Source organism: Ascaphus truei, chromosome 3, assembly GCF_040206685.1.
Source record: "Ascaphus truei isolate aAscTru1 chromosome 3, aAscTru1.hap1, whole genome shotgun sequence".
Classification (NCBI taxonomy): domain Eukaryota; kingdom Metazoa; phylum Chordata; class Amphibia; order Anura; family Ascaphidae; genus Ascaphus; species Ascaphus truei.
The window spans coordinates 422,624,748-422,642,731 of NC_134485.1; the positions used below are offsets into that span (position 1 = coordinate 422,624,748).

Below are 17,984 nucleotides of genomic sequence, written 5' to 3' on the forward strand. Positions count from 1 at the left end.
TATCTGCCACCAGGCTATGTGCATTTTGAAGTCACTGATGAGCTATATCTCATGGATGGGTGGACAAAACATTTTTTTATAAAATAGTAAGATATTCATGTCTGTGTTCCATTCATCACTCATTTAAGTAGTGCATAATATAGATGTACAGAGGTAGCATGGGACTCCCCCACATAGACTATTTTCAATGGGATCTAGGAAGACATTTAAATGATGAGGAGAAAGTGGAAAAGAATAGTTTGCATGATAAAATGTTAATGGTTACAGTGGTAAGATATGCAAGTACAGTACAAAATAAAAAGGAGTTAAATGCAATAGGTCATAAACCGTGTATCCTTGGGAGGCCATGAGCCATCGCATCCTCATCCGATCCAGATCATCAAGGTAGGTGAGGGTTGCAAGGACCATCCTCCCTGGACCATGGGAGGAAAAGGGGTTGGGAGGGAACGCTAGATGAATAGATCCTCTGCAGGAGCCATCTGTGTCTCCTTCTGGTGGGTCTAGCGTGTTCCGCTGGAAACCGCAATTATGATGCTGCTCGGCCAGATAGAAAGAGGCACAACAGTAACTGATGCGCATCAGATGACATCAGCGTCTTCTGTGCCGGCTAAGTCCAAACCTTTGCCACGTGAATGGTAAAGTCTGATAAAGGCACTAAGTCCCAAGTACAATGACTAAACTGGCGGCACCAACACAATTCTATGCGTTGCATGGTCACTTCAACAGGGATGAATGTTGGAATTCACATCAGGCTTTAAATATCCTACCTGGATTTTCTTTTCCACTTTCTCTAGATTTGATGCCCTTTCATCCAACTTTATTAGCAGAAGACTCTCATATTTCCACAGGGGGTTACCTGCAATATTTATTCCGGGCTTATTAGTCACGTTCACATGCTTCCCTATGTTTGCCCTTTTTTTTTTTAGCTTATTTGCACATATTTTTGTTTACTGTATATTCTATGCACTAATTTGGTCAGTTTGATTCATTATTTTACGGTACAAATCCCCATTATTTGTATATGTACACATTTTTCTGTACTTCAGACCTTTGTCTTATTTAAATGATATGATGCATTCTCAGTTTCAAGCACGAGGGCCATTTAATTCTTATTTTCTTTCTGAAAGCGTTCTTAATGTCTTTGTTTCTCATACTGTATATGACCGGGTTCATCATGGGTGTTATTACTGTATAAAGCAGGGCCACAAGCGAGTCCACATCAGAGGAGTAGGATGCAGTTGGGCGGATGTACATGAATATAATAGGTAGGAAAAACATGTTCACAACAACAAAATGAGAAGCACAGGTGGAAAATGTTTTTCTACGTCCTTCATGGGATGTTATTTTGAGGATTGACAATATGATTTTAATGTATGATATTACAACCAGAGTGAAACATATTAAAAGTACAATGGCGCTTAACGATGAACCTACAACAACATTTAAGGAGGTGTCCGTACAAGCCAACTGGAGTAAAGGTGGGTGATCACAGTAATAATGGTGAATAATATTTGGCCCACAAAAAGGAAGCCTCAAAGCTAAAGTTAAACCGGTCACTGGAGCTGCAAATCCCCCAGTCCATGCTGCAGCAGACAAGAAGATGTATAACCTTCTGGTCATGGTTGTATGGTAATGAAGTGGGTAACAGATGGCTAGATAACGATCATAAGCCATTACAGCCAGAAGCAGACACTCAGTTGCTCCCAGAGAGAGAAAGAAATACATCTGCATGAAACAGCCAGTGTAGGAAATGGTGTCCATATTCATTAAGAACTTTGCCAGCATCTTAGGGACAGTAACCGACGTGTAACTCATATCTATGAAGGATAAGTTGCTGACGAAGAAATACATGGGAGTCTGAAGCTGCTTGTCCAGCATGACAAGGAGGAATATGGTGCCATTCCCTGTGACTGTGAAGAGGTATATAATGAGAAAAACACAAAACAGCAAAGTCTGGAATCTTTGTAGGCTTGGAAACCCAAAAATGATGAACTCTGTCACAGGGCTGGTGGTCAGATTGGAAGTTCCAATGTAATCAATGTATTCTCCATTTACCTGGGCATAAAGTAGATCACATTATCATGAACAAGGTCGAATATCTTAAAGCTATATAAATAGTTGCAAGTAATAAATCAAACTTAAACATAACTGTAACACATAATAGATATTTTATAAAAAAAATCCTGCATTTACAGATGTTATTTCAGCCGTTGGCTGCAACATTATCATAATATCTTCCAAATATAGCTGTGGATATCACAGATCACAGATCAATGATGATTCAATGGTTATATGGATTTAGCTAGAGGTATATTCTGTGGTCCTGCTTTTCTGGTAAGTTGCATTAAAGAATAGTGTGAATCCAACAGCAACAAGATCACAGAGCCTGTTTTGCAGTGCCCCAGAGAACATAAGTTGGGTTACACATGTACAGGTAACCGATTCGCGTTATAACGGGTCGCGTTATAACGGGGTTTACCTGTACTAAGATTATACTATACTGAATGTAACAATAGATCACACATATTTCTATGTTAGTCGATGGCACTGGACATACTGTAGTGTAGTGTTTCACATCTCCAGTCCTCAGGGAACCCCAACATGTCAGGTCTTAAGGATATCCCTGCTCCAGCACAGGTGACTCAGTCAAAATGACTGAGCTGCTGATTGACCCAACTGTGCTGGAGCAGGGATATCCTTAAGACCCGACCTGTTGGGGATCCCTGAGGACAGGAGTTGGGAAACAATGCTGTAGCGTATTTTGCAGGAGCCATTTGAAATGCATTGTCTGTTTGTGCATTAGTCATTACAATGTGTATTGTGTACAAATTCCTTTGTAACTTCATTAATCTGCCTTAGTGCAAATTGGGGCACTATTGGATGGAAAGTGTCATTGAAGTCAATGGGAGTTTCTACGAGAAAGTGACTCAATCACAACTATCACAGTTTTAATGGGAAAAAAAACCTTGTGTTGAAAGCACATAATTCAACCTATTGTTGAATACACAATTACGTCATTGGGCTTTAGCATGTTTAGTATTCAATTAATATATATTGTTTTGAATCAATATTATTTGCTTAGAAAACATAAACAATTACTATAATAACAAATAAAAAACTAAATACATATTTTTAAACAGTCATTGATTTTAATTCACATATAACATTTTTTGTTGTTGTTACTAATTCTTGATATTAAGCACATATATTGCAGAATGAGTTGTTTTAGAATGGGATGGTATTACAGCAAAGATGGATGTTTTCATAATTGAAAGCTTAACAAAATATTGCTGTATGAATGTAATTTATTTTAAATTGGTCAAGAAGATAAAATATATTTGTAGTCACATTAGTCTATGTATCCAAGTATCCTAATGTCTATTCTATACTTTATATTTAATTGTGGACGGAAGGCAGAAACGAACTGTAGCCACATATGTCTCTTATTTCTCGTGAAAAGAAAAACAGGAAAATGAAAAAGGCAAAAATAGCCATACCTGAAGGACACTTGTATACGCTTAACCATTGTTGGTTCAATATAAAGTATCATGTTACTGCTGCGACACACTTTATTCGAGCAAATGCCCAGTTTGTACCTGGCAGATACCTGGAATGCGCCGCTCCTCACCTCAAACAAGCCCCGTTGCGTTTGCCTTCCCAGCCATGGTTCATGCCTGGCTGACGGGCGGCTGATCTGTTAAATGATAATGATTAGGATTTAATAGGCTGCAATGCTTCGCGTGTCTACCAGATGGCATAAATTCATGAATTGTAATGCAGTATATACATATATACTGTGCAGTATTGCAGCCAGCGGGAATAAAATGCTTCAATCCCTGCCTGGAAAATAACGCAATGCACTCGGGCAGAAAACAGTCACAAACCTCAATACACCCGAGTATACCCGAATTCGTGGGACTAGCCGAGCTCGAATAAAGTGTGTCGCCAGTGTACCTACTTTCTTTTCCTTTTTTACATCCCTACCTCAGGCCAAGACCATCCTTAGACATGATGGCTCCTGCCACCACACGTAACCTCCAATAACATAAGCCACAACCATGGCACACAAATTTTACACGAAGAAACCAACTTTTAAAAAAAAAATGGACCGAGGTGGGTATGTGCTCTGAGGTTGGGCAGTTGGCGAATAGTTGCAGCCAAAATTGGAATAATAGTATCTCAGACTGTATTACGTTGGGTATACCTTTGTTGCCTGTTGAAGGTCAGTCTGATAGGTTAAACAGGGGATAGCAGGGCAGATGTGGATAGCACTAGAGCATTGGCAAATCTACTCAGATGAACCACCTAACCAATCCGTAAAAATAATCTTTTCCTGGTAAGTTATGCCGTTGCTGGTGAGGGTGGTGAATTAAGTGGACTTAAAGGAGAGAGGGGAGTTCCTCGTAGTACACAGCAGCTAAAAAGTGGAAGCCTGTGAGGTAACCTCTACTATACAGTAGAAAATGAGCAGCCCCTATGAAGGGACTCGGCCAGTCCTGTCTAAATAGATGTCAGCTGAAAAAAAAAACTATCTCTTGGAGTAATACACAATCTCCTTTAGTCTTGCTATAAATACCAGCTGAGCTGAAACACAGGTCTTATGTAAGTATTGATAAAAGGTAGGTAAACTGCATTAAATAAGTATGCTCAGTGCTAACTCTCTTAGATCCCAATATAGCTAGCTACAGTAGTTCGTTGCGGTAAACTAACTACTATGAATGTTATCCCTCCCTCCGTGATCAGAGCACTGTGCTGCCCATGGATGCAGTCTCCTAAGCACTCTGACTCGCACAACCTACACACCTCTACGAAGCCGACATCACGTAAATCATGAAGCCGAATAGTGAAACGTCGGGTATCTCTGATGTTACTCCCATGTGACGTCGGCTTCGGAGGGGTGGGTGCAGGTTTTGCAGACGGAGTCCTTAGAAGACTGCACACTCTAAATCCGATTTCCTCCACTATAAATTAATACTGTCCTCCCATAACTCTGCCCTTTCCCTTGCCAAACAAACCTGCTTTTCCTCACCCATACTAACTCTGTCTATTAACCCTCCACATCTGTTCGCCACTTTAAACTCCCTTCTCTGCCCAACCATACCTGCACACTCTTCCACCCTCATGGCCCAAGACCTTGCCGCCTTCTTCACAGATAAGATTGAGTTCATCAGACATGACATATCTTCATGTCAGGCTCCACACACTCCAACTTTCACCCTTTGCCCAACTACATCCACCCTCAGGTCATCATCATCTTACCCTACAACTTGGCCCCTTGATCCTTTTCCTTCAAATCTCCTCCACTCCCTCTGTGGTGCACTAAAACCTAACCAAGTCAATTTTTTAACCTCTCTCTCATTTCCGGCACATTCACAGCTTCCTTTAAACATGCACTCATCACGCCCATTCAAAAGAAGCACCTCTCTTGACCCAACCTCCCTCTATATCTCCTTACGCCCTCTCTCCTCCCTTTTGCCTCCATGTTACTTGAGTGGCTTATAAACAACTGCTTGACTCACATTCTCTTCTCCAACTCTTTGCAATCTGGTATCCATCCTCTGCACTTCGTCGAGACAGCACTAACAAATACCTACTCATAGCTAAGTCTAAGGGTCACTTCTACTTTCTAATTCTCCTGAATCTCTCTGCTGCCTTCCACACTGTTGATCACCTCGTTCACCTGCTCACTCTTTACTCCATTGGCCTCTGTCAATTCTCTGTCAATCGTCCAATGCTTTCACTTTTTTTTTGTATCTGTGATGGAGATACAGTAATAAAGTAATATATTTTTTTTTTTTTTAAAGGAGTGTTGTGGACAATTCTCCTTTTTTCCTATTATGTTACAGTAGTTTCAGGGAAACTACGATTGTCCAACCTGCTCCCACTTAAAAATAAATAGGAATATTACCTTTATCTATGTGAGGAGTACATGCTACTACAGAATATAGCACGTCTCATATATATTTTTTTAACTCACACAGATTTTCTTCAGCCATAATACTGCTAGTGCCATAAGTAAAGAAGAACCATGTATGGTTTGTAATCTTGTATACTGTAATCTATTTGTTGAAAAGTATCATGCTACCTATTCATTTGTAGCAGGTTGGAATAGAATCATGTTTATCCTACATTATATATGTATTTTTTAATAGTTTTCATGCCTGTTCTTTGAGTATTTTGTGGGTGGGAACAGTAAGCAAATGCAAAGTTCCTTGAGAAGAGCTAGACACTGAAAGTACCTTATAGGACACCATGCATATATATTATATACTGTCTAATCATTAGCTCATCAAATAGACTATGTCATGAAAATGTTTAATACCTGATTAAATCTTCTTTCCTGTGACCTGCAGTTATCACACCTAATGCCTAATGCCACCTAAGGAAAACAATGGCACTCCCTATGTGTAATGTAACCTGCACTATGGGAGACCTTGTTATACTGTACAGTATGTGCAGTATGCATCGTTGAAATTAACTACTGTAAGTGCAAGAGTGCCAGACAAATGAAACATAGGAAAACAATATTTCCACTGCTTTGGTGCAGCACTTACCTTTTGTAGATAAACTTCCATAGCATAAGAGGTTATTGTTAATGTTTAAAATACTAAAAAGCCAACTCAGCTGTGTTTTTCATGTTTACAAATAGAATATGTTTAATCTCTATCTTGCGATGCACACTTTGTGTGTGATCTCTATTCTACATTCCACTTCTAAGCCTCCTAATTGGAAGAGCGGGTATTTAAATGATTTTTTTAACATCCCAAGAGAATGATTAAACAGAAGGTTGATACTTTTTTGACATCTGAGCCATACTTAATTGTATGGCTAGAATTGTGTCATACAGTCATGAAAATAGCACACACCAGATACCTTTGTGCACCTTTGGGGACTAATAATATAGGGGATAAACCAAGCCAGACTCATTTTACTCACAACAAATACACCTTGAATAAAGTCAGATTTGAAGGTTAAGTACGATTATTACTGTAGTAGTACCAACATGGTAAATGTGAATTTAAACCCGTGTAGCATAACATACTGTATAGGCACTCTACAGCAGTACCAACCTTTACCTTAAGTACCCTTAGTAACACACACAAAGTCCTACTCTATAAAGTGATACTTCATACCATTGCACTTCTAAGTTTCAGGTTACTGATGTAGGAAGGTAGATAAAGGATAAGGAAAAAAAGCACACTATCTAACCTAAAGGGTTTATTAAAACTAAATTACAACAATTAATAATTCTGGATGGACTGAAATGTACAATGTCGAAGACAGAATCCTTATACAGTACTCCTTCCAAAGTCTGGCGCTATTGTCCACTTACTCATTATTTTCAATAGCACTATCATCAGTTAATCAGCATGCTGCCTACGTGCCACATTTGACTCGTACCTCCCATTCACACTGTCACTAAAACTTTTTCCTCTGTAACATTGCTAAAATGGAAGAGAAGGAGGGACCTACTGACTGGAATTGTGTACTGGTGTCAGGCCCAACAGGATTAGAACCCACAACTGGAGACACTACTAAATTGAAGTCCTCCTACACTTTTGTTTCTCTTTGTCTCGTGTGAAACACTCATATGTCTGCAAAAGACTATTTATTGTGTGACTGAGCACTGCCACAGCTGCCAACATACAGTAGTCTAGTACTGTATGTCAGTTCATCAAAGACTCAAACCTACAACTCAAAGGCCGTAGCTCTGGTGTACAAGTACACTTCTGAGCACTACCTGTCCAGCCTACTGCGCACCTGTTTACTTTCAGCTTCTTGAACAAACCACATACCTTCCTTTATAAGCAGACGGTTTCCAGTTCCTGCAAGTCTGTGTCAGGCCCAGACGGGGGGGCAAACAAGCCAACCCAGCACACAAACAGCTTTGCAAGCCACAAACACAACTTCTAGGTTGACATAGGTCATGATTTGTTAAGTGTACTGTATGAACTACTATAACTGTTCCATCTATAAAGCAATAACGGGAGGGCCCATATTTCTTTAATTTTTTTGTTTCCATTTTTCCCCTGGAAAACACATACAGATGTTCCCATGACAATATCAGGAGAGGTCTCCACTCTAGTGCCCCTTTGTCTCGATGATCTCCAAACCAAACAAAGAAAAGATGTTCAGAAATCTGGCATTAAAATCAGGTGTAGTTTTATTCCATACATAAAATCCATCAATTTGGTTACAGATTATTTATAATGCAGATATTATTGGACATTAACTCATCCCACTAGAAAGCCTGACAATGCTTCATTTACATGAGGTCCCTAATCAAGGATTAGAATCACTAGAATACAATTAGAAATCTAGTTGTAAAACAAATATAGAAATCTATATTAATATAATCTGTCACCGAAGAATAGTGATTTACACTGAACTCGCAAGCACCAGAAAGGACTAAGGGCTAAATAAATTAGGGGTTTATTCTGATAGGAGCCAGCAGGGAACAACACATGCAAAAACACAGTTTAAAAAACCACCATTAAATAAAACGAGGTAACAAGGGTCTCCTAATGCTCTAGGTGCTGAGCACCAGCTTGAATGGCTTACCCAGGTAAACAAAGCTGTTGCAGGGGTTCCTGAGTCCTTAGGCACTGGGCGCTATCTTAGATAGCTTACTCTGCCAAATGGGGAGGTTGCAGTGGGCTTTAGATCTTCTAAATGATGGGGACTAGCTTTCCCAGGATGTCCTCCTTGAGATCGAGAGTTGCTGACAGTCCCCGTGCTGCAGAATTTAACATGGTAACTCTGCTATTCAGAGCATCAGCTCTGACAACGAGCTGGATCAGCTGCTGGATAGTTCTACTGCCTAGTGTGCTTTTAAGATGAAAGAAGAAATACCCACCAAAGACATTCTTCAATCAACAGAGGAACGAGGGCCTTGGGAGAAGTTGAGGATCCCACGTTGCAGGCCACCTTAGATTATCAGAAGGCCACCTGGTTTTGGATTATTTGTCATTGCTTTGGTTTTGGAGGTTTTGTTTAGGCCATCAGGTCTTGGATTATTTATAATTAACTTTTTTATGGTGGCCATTGGGCCCTGGATTTGTTAATATGGATTTTTTATGTTTCGGCATTGACACTTTATTGGATTGGTTCTTGTGGGCTTCTGCCTTGACGATGAGTATGGTCTTCATCCAGGGTGGGGTAAGTAACCCTATTTTTATTACAAGTCACCATTGATATCACCCAAACAAATTAGCAAATAAAAGTTAAAAAATAACAGAACAAATAAGATGTTTAAAAGGATATTAAATCCAATACAACATTGTATTAGGACAAAACCCTGAATGATATGTACAATTTTGGATTAAATGAAGAAAATTATTTCTCATGTTATTTGTAAACTAATATTGTAATATGTGGATTGACTGGGAAATTACCATCATGATTATTATCATAATATTAATTTATTTTGATCATTTAGATGTGCCTTTATTGATCAACCTCTGCCTGATCTAGTGTCATGGGATTTACAGTATATTATATCCCTCTGTATTGGTTATTAGGATAAAAAAAAGTTCCTATTATTGATTGTTTGCTTTTGATTATCTTTATTGTGTTTAATTGTATCTTTTGTTATAGATACAAAATCTTAGAGCCCTATGTGTGATTGCTGTATATACAGTATGTTCTGGACACTTCACAGTCAAAATGAAGATGTCAGATTACTGGACTTTATTGTTAAAACTAATTGCTCTATTTGTATTTATCTTTCTTCTTTACCAGATTTTCAAAATAATCAGTAGGGAGTTGTCATCACTTCATCAGCTTTGACTCAGGTATTAGAGTAAAACTGAATGATTTTTTGTCTTTAATCGTGTGAGGCCTTTAAGGTTTTTAGTATAATTCCCTGTTGGCTAAAAAAAAGGCCTCTGCTAAATGGGTTATCATTGGATTTTATGACGTTTTCAAAAGTAATTAGAAAAAAATATACTGTACTTTTAATTGGAAGTGATTAGCAGTCAAGTGCTTATTAGATTGTTCATTACTCATTGGATGGTTTCCATAATTGTTTATAATTATGGATTAGATGTCACAATGTGCTGTTCTGTTTTATAGGTATCATTTTGCAGAGTGAGTCTTTTTTTTTCTTAACAGGAATAATCACAGAGGATGGTGGGGAGCCTCCGGAGACCCGCAGGGACCCCCATGGGTCTCTAGGGGGTTTCTGGGGGTCCACAAAGGTTTCAAGGGGCCTACGGAGGCCTCCGAGTTGTCCACGCAGGTGACCGGTATCTCCGGGTGGTCCCCACGTGTGTCTGGGTATCTCCGGGAGGTTCCCGAGTGTGTCCGGGTATCTCTGTGTGGTCCCCGTGTAAGTCCGGATATCTCCTGTTGGTCCCCGCGTGTGTCTCTGGTTGGTCCCAGGTGGTGTTCGGGGGCCTCTGGGTGGTCCACACGGGTGCCCTAGTGTTCTCTGGGTGGACTCCGCAGGTGTCCAGAGGTCACCGTCATCCTTAGGTATAAATCTTGGGGAGGAAAAAAAACATTGCTGCCGTTTTCATTACCTTAGCGGCTAACTGCTAAGGTAATGAAAGGGTTACAAATCAGGCACTGCATAGTTGTTGGTAGGTGGGTGAAGCTTATAGTTGCCACAGGGTGGGGGCTTAGCCTTGTGGGAGGGTGGCAGCAGAAGTTAAGCACTTCATTACCTTAGCTTTTAAAACCACTAAGATAATGTTACCCTCCCACAAGGCCTAAACACCCACCCTTGGGCAACTACAAGCTTCACCCAAACCCAGAAGCAACAACAGAATGGGTAAAAGTGCTATTAACCAAAGATGGCTAGACAGTGCTTTTACCCATTCAAAAAACAAACAAAATACAAATAAGCAATATAAGCATTTTGGTTGTTCCAAGTAATCAACTTATATGATGTGATGAGTTGTCACTGGAAGGACAGGATACTCCCGGCAAAGGAAAGCAGAGGACACAGGGATAATGTAGAAAACTTTATGTAAAGCAATAATAACAAATAGCAAACACTTACAGGTGTCAAGGATTGGACTTCGGCTGAAATGGATCCCAGTGGCAGGAACAGCAGGGAGCGAAGTCAGGAAACAAGCAGGGGTCCGAGGCAGGCGGCAGGTAGCGAAGTCAGGAAACAAGCAGGGGTCCGAGGCAGGCGGCAGGTAGCGAAGTCAGGAAACAAGCAGAGGTCGGCAACGAGGAAACTGGAACAGGATGATAGCAATAGCTAGCACAACAGTAAACACAGGAACCTTGCAGAAGCTAAGGAACCAGTATAAACAGGCAAAGAGGAACAGGAAAGGGAGGTTTATATACAGTAGGCAGGCTGGGAGGTGGAGCACAGGTGCAGAGGTGTCAATATCAGAGTCTGGAATGTTCCTTAGTTTAGCAGCAGCACTCCCGGTGGGCAAGTATAGGTACTGCAGGCTAGAACCAGACATTGAGAGTGGCAGCAGTCCCGGTGGCCAAGCATGGGAACAGCAGGCTAGAGAATATGACAACAGGTAAGTAAGCAAACGTAGACAGAAGTATCTTCTGGGTCAGGTAGTGAGTGGTGCAGTCCTGGAGAACCCCTGGTTATAGCAAGCCCTCGTGGTGGCCATCCACAGAAAATCAATATATGTAAGGGTTCAAATGTCCTGGGTGATCCTCCACACTCCCTCTGGTTCAGTAGGCTGTACTTTTTCTCTGCAGTGGAGCCCAATGCGTTTTGTCAGATTCGACTTCTTCAAGGGGCGTTTTGATCCTACCCCTAACGCCCTTTCAAGAGTGCGCTTCAGACCCTTCTTGCTGCTACCTCTATAGAGGATTTGGAACGAATCTACACCATTGCTGCACCCATCACAGAACTATTCAACAACTTACGTCATATTTATTATCAAATATACACTTTCTAATACACAGCATTTTGCGCTCAATTTCTTGTTCTCATCAGGCCTTATATAAAGCCTGTGTAGAGGGAGAGGGGGATTGGCCCGGTATTAAAGGGGTTGCACCCCGTATGGCCACCCCCTGACCTCACATGGGAGGCAAGGGGTTAACTGGACTGTGGTCCAGGAATGTGGTTTTACCTTGCTGCAACATCCAAACGTATATTCCCCTGTTATAATGTATTGTCACCATTCCCGTGTCTGCACCACACACGCACACTGGGATCCGTTCGGGAGGAGAAGGGTTAATAGTTAGGAAGTGATTATAGCCCTTTGTTCCATGTTCCCGCCTTTTCAGGCTCCATTTTGCAGTGTCCCATAAATCGCCATTGCAGCTCCATTTAATCCTATGGCGAATCCGGCGGTTTGGGCCCGTTTCCATAGAAGATCAGCAGGTGGCACCCCAAGAGGTGGAGCGGCAGTTCCCCATTGTAAGTCAATGGAGCCATTCATTTCAATGGGGATTACTCGACGCTGACCTCCAGGAACGGGTTGGCAGCCATCCAAACCGCAAACCGCAGAAGCGGATACAATATCTTAAAAAGAGCTTTTATCACACTTGTTCAAGGTCAAGCACAATTGGTGTGGGAAACTTAGGTTCTAGGGCACCCAGGAATAAAATTATTTTCGCCTAGATCCTAGGAACCCCCACACTCGACCACCACCGGGTCCAAGAATCAAGGAACCCCGTAAAGGGTCACGCTCACTAAGAGGGTCGCGCAATTGACTCCAATGGTGGAGGGAAAAGCAGCGGGAAGAAATGGCTAAGTCCGAAAGTGTAAAATGTGTAGCTCGTATCTCCGGTTCTGTGAGGACCAGAGGGCTGGGATTTTGTTCTCATGGCCATTCCCAGCCCTCTCCGATAAACCAGACGGAGTATGGGCGAATATAAAGAATGGTGGTTTTCCTATAGACTTCAATGGCGGAGTTGCTCCATTGAAAGATTATAGCGGCGGAGCCCATTGATTTCAACGGCGGATTTGCTCCATTGAAAGCCTATAGTGGCGAAGCCCGTTGATTTCAATGGGAGAGTGGAAAGCAGAGATTTATTTATAGAGCAGAGAATCCTGCATTAAAGTAAAAAGGGTTTTAAACTGTATTTGTGTCAGGACGTGCTCACCACAAACGAGACGGGACCGCGGTGCTGAGGTGGGATAGGATATAACGCCACCCACAGCCACGAGGGCACGTCTTGAGAGTAGAGTGGTCTGGGAGTCCAGGTCGGGGCAGGAGAGGTACGGATGGTAGAGGGTGCTGTTTGCCAAGTCCGGGGTTAGAGAGAAGGACGTAATCGTTTACCGTTTGCCAGGTTCGGGATGCCAGAGGTGCGGAGAATCATGTTGCTGTTTGCCGAGTTCGGGATGCCAGAGGTGCGGGTAGTCGTAGAGGAAGCCGGTTCAGTACACGAGGAAGACTGCAAAACAAGACAGGACAAGACAGGACTAGGGAGGCAGAGAGTGATGAGAACAACTGGTTCTATGCTCAGCTGAGGAGTTAATGAAGCTGTAGGGTATATATAGGCACGAGGGTCCAATGGCAGAGTAGCAAGGTGGGGGTGTGTGAATGGGCCAGGCTGAGGCAGGGATAGGTCCAGAGAAACCCCTGGAGGAGGGACTAGACGAACAAGCACATTTGATTGAGGCATTGTAAAGAGGAGATATGCCTTTAAGAGGCTGGGGCTCCTCCATGTGGACGCGCCCCCGTGTGGCAGTACTTGCGGGCGCGTGACCGAGTACACGCCCAGGCCTGACACTAGAAGGGGAGCGCAGACGTTCGCGCGCGCGCCTTGGCAATATGGCGATCGGCTTCCTGGAGGGAGGATCGCTACGAGACGCGGGAGAGCCCGGCGGCACCACGGGTAAGTGAGGAGCACGCCAAGGACGACGTGACACCCAGGACCTTACAGTACCCCCCCCTTCAGGGGCGACCTCCGGGCGTCCATGACATGGCTTGGAGGGATTCTTACGATGGAAAGCCTGGACGAGTCGAGGCGCTTGGAGATCCCGGTGGGGAATCCAGGAACGTTCCTCTGGTCCGAACCCCTCCAGTGGACCAGGTATTGTACTCCTCCTCTGGAAATCCTAGAATCCAGGATAGACTGAACCTCGTACTCCTGTTGACCTTCCAGAAGAGGAAGTGGAGGAGACGTGGTCTTAGAAAAGCGAGGACTGTGGAATGCTGGTTTAAGCAAAGATACATGAAAGACTGAAGGGATCTTCATCGAGGGTGGAAGGTGCAGGCGATAAGCCACATGATTAATCCTCCTGACCACAGGAAAGGGACCGAGGAACTTGGGTGCTAGCTTCATGGTAGGCACCTTTAGTCGGATATTCCTGGAAGAAAGCCAAACCCTGTCTCCTGGGACGAATTCCGGGACCGGGCGTCGAAGGCGGTCTGCCTGGAGTTTCTGTCTCCCTGTGGCAACCTTTAAGTTCTCCTGAATCCTCGTCCATAAGTCTTTCAGCCGGGAGATGCGCTTGTCAACCACTGGTACTCCTGAGGATAGAGGGGTTCTTGCGTGTGATGTTATTCAAACCCCGGTAGTCTATGCATGGACGAAGAGAACCGTCCTTCTTTTGGACGAAAAAGAAGCCTGCTCCGACTGGAGAGGAAGACTTTTGGATGAAACCCCTCTCTAAATTCTCTGCAATGTAAGTGTTCATGGCTTTAGTCTCTGGGAGAGAGAGAGGATAGGATCGTCCTCTGGGAAGAGGTGCCCCGGGTAGTAGGTCAATTGGACAGTCGAAAGGACGGTGCGGAGGTAGAACCTCGGAACGTGCCTTGTCGAACACATCACGGAATTCCCAATACACAGAAGGTAGGGAGTCGACCTTCTCTGGCAGGGTAGACAACCCACCAATCTTCTGGAAAATCCTGGTACATGTCTTGGCACAAGGAGCACCCCACTGGATGGGTTCCCAATCCGTCCAGTCGATGCAAGGATTATGGAGTTGAAGCCAAGGAAGACCCAAAATCAGCTCAACAGAGGGAGTGTGGATAACATCGAGGGTAATGATCTCCGCAGCAGTAGGAGAGGCACCGTCTGTAGCGTGATGAATGCCGGCTGTAGAGGTCGACCGTCAATGGCCTCCAGACCTACTGGCGTCTTCTTACTGATAAATGGAATATTGTTCCGTCTAGCAAAAGTCTCATCGATGAAATTGCCTGCGGAACCGGAGTCAATGAACGTCCGTGCTTGAGTGTGAAACCCCTCTCCAGACAATGTTACTGGCAACATTATCCTGGTGGGAAGGACGTCTTTGATGATGGGAGAAAGTGTCAGTATTCCCAACGAAACTCTCCGGGATTTTATTGGGAGTTGGCGTTTCCCGGCTTGTGGGGACACTGGGGTACTATGTGACCGGAATTGCCACAGTACATGCAGAGACCGGCATTGCGCCAACGTTGTTTCTCGGCAGCAGACAGCTTGTTACCTCCCAACTGCATTGGTTCCGGGGCGTCCCCGGAAGGGAGTGTAGGAGCCATGAACAATGGAGCAAGATGCCTTGAAACCCGTTGACGGTAAAGAGAACGTTCAGTCCTCCGCTCCTGCAGACGCTGGTCCACTCGAACGCACAGACCGATCAAATCCTCTAGGTCAGTGGGACGTTCCCGCGCTGCGAGCTCATCCTATAGGGATTCAGACAGACCTTGCCAAAACGCTGAAGATAGTGCTTCATTATTCCATCCCGTCTCAGCAGCAAGTGTGCGGAACTCCACAGCGTACCGGGCAACGGGTCGATGTCCCTGGGTTATGTGATGATGCTGCCGTTAATTGCCGTGCAGGGGTGTCGAAGACTCTTCGGAACTCCTGAACGAAGAGATCGATGTACTGTGTGAGGGGAACTTGTTGTTCCCAGATGGGAGAAGCCCATGCCAGCGCCTCGTCGATGAGAAGAGCCACGATATAGCCGACCCTGGAGACAGAAGAGACAAAACAAGAGGGCGAGAGTCGAAATTGGATGAGGCATTGGTTAAGGAAGCCCCTACATCTTTGGGGATCCCCAGCATAGTGTTTGGGAGCAGGAATACGAGGTTCCAAAGCAAACGGAGGTGCTGGAAAGGCGGTTGCGAAGGCTGTGGAAGCCACGGGTGAAGGTTCCCGACTGAGAGCTCGGACTTGAACGGTAAGGGAATGAAGGATTTGCTGTAACGTATCCATCCGCCTATCAGCTTGTTCCAGATAAGTCTCTAGCCTGGTGAAGAGATTTGTATGGGCATTTAAAGTATGCTCCACCTCAGCGGGGTCCATGTTTGTTGGGCTGAGCATAATGTCAGGACGTGCTCACCACAAACGAGACGGGACCGCGGTGCTGAGGTGGGATAGGATATAACGCCACCCACAGCCACGAGGGCACGTCAGGAGAGGTATGGATGGTAGAGGGTGCTGTTTGCCAAGTCCGGGGTTAGAGAGAAGGACGTAATCGTTTACCGTTTGCCGGGTTCGGGATACCAGAGGTGCGGAGAGTCGTGTTGCCGTATGCCGAGTTCGGGATGCCAGAGGTGCGGGTAGTCGTAGAGGAAGCCGGTTCGGTACACGAGGAAGACTGCAAAACAAGACAGGACAAGACAGGACTAGGGAGGCAGAGAGTGATGAGAACAACTGGTTCTATGCTCAGCCGATGAGTAGCTTGAAGTTGTAGCTATAGGCACGAGGGTCCAATGGCAGAGTAGCAAGGTGGGGTGGTGTGAATGGGCCAGGCTGAGGGTCCAGAGACACCCCTGGAGGAGGGACTAGACGAACAAGCACATTTGATTGAGGCATTGTAAAGAGGAGATATGCCTTTAAGAGGCTGGTGCTCCTCCATGTGGACGCGCCCCGTGTGGCCGTACTTGCGGGCGCGTGACCGAGTACACGCCCAGGCCTGACACTAGAAGGGGAGCGCTGACATGCGCGCGCACGCCTAGGCAATATGGCGATCAGCTTCCTGGAGGGAGGATCGCTACGAGACGCGGGAGAGCCCGGCGGCACCACGGGTAAGTGAGGAGCACGCCGAGGACGGCGTGACTCCCAGGACATACAATTTGTGTATCTCCAGCCAGGTAAGTAGCAGCGAGCTGAAACTTGGCCACCATGGAGAGTCACCTCCGGCTTGAGGGACTGGCAAGTTTCAGCCCGCTTGGCCCAGCCAAACTGATTATTTTACTATGTCTTGATATTAAAAACTATTATGTATTTCGAAGCAGGGAGAAAAGCCAGCGAAGGTTTCTGAATCTGGTTAATGTAAATGCTCAGGGGGGCGACCCATTGTCTACAACAGACCCCCTGATCAAAGGCTCAGCCACTCTGGCTGTATAATTAGGGCGGAGAAACGCAGGGCTTGAGTGGTCTGTAAGTGTTATAATTCACACCTACAAACAAAAGGTTTCCTGACCAGATCCAGGTCTGGTAGACATGTAGGCGCCCTGACTTTTGGTGTGGGGCTCAAGAAATGAGACCCCCAGGGCTAGGAGTACGCATGTGCCAACTAGCTGGGGGCATGGGTTATCAATGTTCCCACGTTAGAGACTGGGTGCAGATAATTGTTCTCCAATAATCTACACTCAATGATAAGGTATAGGACTGGAATTACATATAAACCAGTGTCAGTCCTATACTCAGTGTCTTCATTCTTACCAACAACTTGATGCCTGATTGATATATGAATTGCTAATCCTGTTTCCTGATTACTTCATCATTTCAATCCCTAAGTAAGTGTTATTTCTTGTCTGTTATTTGTACCATCTGTTGTGTTCACCTATCTAAGGAATAAATTCCCTTTATTATATCTAAGTCGTGTTCAGTTCAACCCAGTTATTTGGTGTATATTACACCTGATTACACCTTCTGAGGGAGAGGCAGGAGGTGTTTACCAATTATTTACCTTAATGGTTTAATTATTAATTAATTCCTCTGTAAATCTAACTTATCTTTTTCCTCCCCACATTTTTATGTATCTGCAAGCGCCTGTGGCACTCCACGACTACCCTATATTCATACAGAAAACAACTATGTGACGTGCTGACGTCAGGATACTCCGCAATCTCCCTCCATGCACCTGGGTGTCGGCATGCACAACCACAAAAATG

General features: G+C 44.2%; 1 protein-coding gene across 1 annotated transcript; it reads right to left on the reverse strand.

Annotated features, from left to right (window-relative positions):
• Window positions 1-1,059: 1,059 nt before the first annotated feature.
• On the reverse strand, window positions 1,060-11,855 carry LOC142490838 (olfactory receptor 6N1-like). Its single transcript, XM_075593259.1, has 3 exons — window positions 11,851-11,855; window positions 10,124-10,484; window positions 1,060-2,055 (listed from the first exon to the last, which is right to left on the reverse strand). The coding sequence occupies exons 1-3, from the start codon at window positions 11,853-11,855 to the stop codon at window positions 1,060-1,062; spliced, it is 1,362 nt and encodes a 453-aa protein (XP_075449374.1).
• Window positions 11,856-17,984: the final 6,129 nt, after the last annotated feature.